General features: G+C 46.7%; 1 protein-coding gene across 1 annotated transcript; it reads right to left on the bottom strand.

Moving 5' to 3' along the window:
• Nucleotides 1–544: 544 nt before the first annotated feature.
• H257_11904 (hypothetical protein) lies at nucleotides 545–1112 on the bottom strand (the record flags this gene model as incomplete). Its single annotated transcript, XM_009838982.1, has 2 exons — nucleotides 545–780; nucleotides 1058–1112. 2 exons carry the CDS (start codon nucleotides 1110–1112, stop codon nucleotides 545–547), a joined length of 291 nt encoding a protein of 96 aa, XP_009837284.1.
• Between the last annotated feature and the right edge of the window lie 3 nt (nucleotides 1113–1115).

Below are 1115 nucleotides of genomic sequence, written 5' to 3'. Positions count from 1 at the left end.
AGATGGAACCACGCACAGCGTGAGTGTACGAGAAGTACACGGCAGCTAAGCAGGCAAGCCAAGACAATCCTGCGGTCCGACTGGGCGACTGCAGATGGACCACGAAATGAGTGGGAGTATGAGAAGTACACAGATAAGACTGGTTGGCTAGTGTATTGAATGAATGGATTAGTAGTTAGTTGAGTGGGAACTTGACGAGCGTATTGCAATCGTCAATCCCTATCACCTTAGGCGTTGTACAATCAATGTATATGGAAATATAGCTCAGTGGTAGAGTTCCCGCTTAGCATGCGGTAGGTACAGGGATTGATCCCGGCTAGGTGACATATTCCGGATAATCTTGAGGGTATCGGACAATCATCACCAGGCTGGCGGTTGGGCTCGACGCCTATCCGCGTGCAGTTACAATGCCTACAAAATTAGTAGGTAACCCTTACGAGTAGGCACAGCAATGACCCTTACGAGTAGGCACAACCTTCCGTTTGATTTTTTAACTTACAATTGAATTTACCTTCAACCCATCAAGAGTTTCCTCTCCAACTCTCTAACGACCCACGGCATCGAACTTGTTGCGCCACAGCCACTTGCAAGCCAAAGCCTTGCGACCTCGGGGCAAATCGGTGAGCACCCAAATGCCGTTGTAGACTATCGCATAGTATTCTTCTTGGGTCGCGTCGAGCCACGCTTGCTTGTTGGGACTTGCTTCGATGTCGGCAAAAGACTGCGGCTTGTCGTTGATCAGATCGACCGAAAACACTTGGTGGTGGCCACCCGAGATGGCTTCAAAACCCGTTGGATTGACGAAATCGACCTCAGAGTCGCTTGATTCTTGGTCGCTTGGGGGGATTATTCTGATATATCCGAATAACGAAGTTGATGTTACAATAGGATTGGGACAAAGTGTAATACACTATGGGTAAAGTGTAATACACTTGTCAGTTCCTAAAAAAATAACATCAACACAATATGTAATTATGTATCACATTAATTACACTACTTTGTATTTCTCATACTCCCACTCAATTCGTGGGTCCATCTGCGATTCCCATTTTTGAACGCAGGATCTCGAATTGCTCTCGCGGGATCGCTTTCGTGAGGATATCTGCTACCATGAA

This window comes from Aphanomyces astaci (genome assembly GCF_000520075.1).
Source record: "Aphanomyces astaci strain APO3 unplaced genomic scaffold supercont1.36, whole genome shotgun sequence".
Taxonomy (NCBI): Eukaryota; Oomycota; class Saprolegniomycetes; order Saprolegniales; family Verrucalvaceae; genus Aphanomyces; species Aphanomyces astaci.
Note: the sequence above shows the minus strand (reverse complement) of the source record. Positions and strands in the feature narration are given on the sequence as shown.